At 70.7% G+C, this 2,337-nt stretch overlaps 1 protein-coding gene across 1 annotated transcript; it reads left to right on the forward strand.

The window, feature by feature from the left end:
• Window positions 1-657: 657 nt before the first annotated feature.
• LOC136635982 (gastrin/cholecystokinin type B receptor-like) lies at window positions 658-2,010 on the forward strand (the record flags this gene model as incomplete). The annotated part of the gene is made up of 2 exons (XM_066611034.1): window positions 658-1,042; window positions 1,759-2,010. Coding segments are annotated over exons 1-2 (637 nt in total), but the record flags the coding sequence as incomplete, so codon positions are not given.
• Between the last annotated feature and the right edge of the window lie 327 nt (window positions 2,011-2,337).

Raw genomic sequence — 2,337 nt, forward strand, 5'->3', positions numbered from 1 at the left:
GCTGCTATGGCATCTGCTGAGAACAGAGGGGGCTTCCTGGGAGAGAGGCCGGAGGAGCTCCGGGGTGGCCGCCCAACGACATCTCTCTCTGCATCCTCGCAGGCAGGAGAGACCCACAGAGCTGAGCTCTGGGGCCTCGACAGCCCCACTCCGCCATTCACGGGGAGGGGGCCTCCCCGGCGCTCGGCTTTCCGAAGGAGGGAGGGAGGGAGGGCGGGCAGTGAGCCGAGAAGCTGCGCCGCTCGCCCCCTCCCCCGCGCCGGCTCCTCCAGCAGGTCGACAGCACCTGTGTCAACAGCCGGCGGCTCTCCAGCAAACACGGCGTGCCTCCCGGGGCGGGCGCAGCCGGGAGACGCGCTGGGGCAGCCCCCTCCCCCGTGCCAGGAAGGCGCGCTCTGCACGTGCGCTGCGCAGCCCGCACCGCTCCCGCAGACGAGCCCGCGGCCGAAGGGGCTCCTGCCTGCTCAGCACGAGCAGAGGCCACCGCCACCGCCACGCGCCGACGGGGCGGCCCGTGACGCGGCGCTCCTTCCGCCGCCAGGGGGGCGCTCGCCGCCCGCCCGCCCCGGGTGCTCTGTGCTGGGCTCGCTGCAGCCGGGCGGCTGCAGGAGACGGGCGGCTGTCCCGCTGCGCTGCGCCCGGCCCGGCCCCGCCAGGATGGAGGCGACGCGGCCGCTGAACGAGTCGCTGATCTGCCGCCCCGGGAACGGCTCGGCCGGCGGCGCCTGGAACGGCACCGGCGCGGGATGCGACGCTCCCCGAAGACCCGCCCGCGGCCCGCGAGGTGAGCGCCCTCTCCGCTCCCCGGCACCCCCAGCCCTCCGCCGCTGCAGGGCCTGTCGGCGGCCCCCCGCTACCCACGGACGGCGCCCCCGCCCGCCTGCCGTGCCAGGTCTGAGCCACGCACAGAGCGCGGCTCCCCCAGCCGGGGCCGCGGGCTTCCCTCCTGCTCCCGGGGCAGCTCCTCGCCGGGGAGGCTGGGCGCCGAGCCCCAGCGTGGGGCGGTGCTGCCAGCGGCGGGCGAGGCCCGCTCGAAGCCGGGGTGCCGCAGGCCTGGAGGGGGCGCCAGCCTAGTGCTTGTGGGGCGTCAAGGGCTCCTGGCTCTGCTCTCGCGGGCAGCCCTCACTGCTGGGGCTCCCCCCCCCCCCGGCTGTCGACTGGCCTGGCCCGCAGGAAGGGCTCCTGGCAAGCAGCCGCCTGCTGCAGCCTCCCCAGAGCCTGGCGCGCCACGTTCTGAGGCTCAGGGTGGCCTCTGCAGCGGTGGGAACACGAACAGGAGAAGGGGGGGGGTGTGCCAGCATCCATCGGAGAAGGGTGACCAGGTGGGAGGGAGAAAGGCCTGGGCTGGGGCGAGGAGAGCGGGCTGGGAGCCGCCGGGCGCACACACAGGCAGGCAGGCCTGAGGCGAGGAATGGGAAGGCCTGGCAGGACCCTCCAGGAGGCAGGCTCCTGGTCAGAAGCACCCCACCGATTCCACAGCCAGGTCCGCAAAGCCCCCTCCCAAGCAGGCAGCAGTGGGCGCACCTCCTGAAGGCAGCGCTCTCCCTGCCGATGGACGGTGCCAGGCAGTGCGGCAGCAGGGTCTGCCTCTTGGCTGAGGGGCGCTGCCACTGCTGCCCCCGCAGAGGTGCAGTGCAGGGGTCAGCCAGCCCAGCCTGGGGACCTGCACTGTGCCTGCCCTGGAAGCAGCCATCCAGCCACTCGCACGCTGGCCGGGGCAGGCCTGACCGCGCCCTCCCCTCCCCCATCTTTCCACAGACCTAGACCTGACCGTGCGCATCCTGCTCTACTCGGCGATCTTCCTGCTGAGTATTTTGGGGAATGCGCTGGTCATCGTGGTGCTGGCGGTAAACAAACGGCTGCGCACCGTCACAAACTCCTTCCTGCTCTCGCTGGCGCTCAGTGACCTCATGGTGGCTGCCTTCTGCATGCCCTTCACTTTCATCCCCAACCTGATGCGCACCTTCGTCTTCGGGAAGGCCGTCTGCAAGACCATGGCCTACCTCATGGGTGAGTTTTGTGGCCTGGCGGGTGAGGGGGGGACGTGCGTCTCGCTGGAGCGGGGATCCTGCTGGCCTCCGCAAGCAGGTCTTCCCCAGGGCCCAAATCATCTTCCATTCCCTCTTTCTGGCCCTGCCAACCGTGCACCACACAAGCTGTTTTCCCCATGCCCACGAGAAGCCATTTCCCCTTCTGTCCGCGGCTGTGTCCTTGATGCCAGATGTGGTGTGAAAGAGGGGACATCTGCTCTCTCCATCTGTTTATGCTTCCCGGAGCTGAGCCCACATCAGTGATGCTGCTTCTGCCAAATCCACACCTGCCGCTTAGGATCATGGA

The sequence above is a fragment of the Tiliqua scincoides genome, unplaced genomic scaffold (genome assembly GCF_035046505.1).
Source record: "Tiliqua scincoides isolate rTilSci1 unplaced genomic scaffold, rTilSci1.hap2 HAP2_SCAFFOLD_205, whole genome shotgun sequence".
Lineage (NCBI taxonomy): Eukaryota > Metazoa > Chordata > Lepidosauria > Squamata > Scincidae > Tiliqua > Tiliqua scincoides.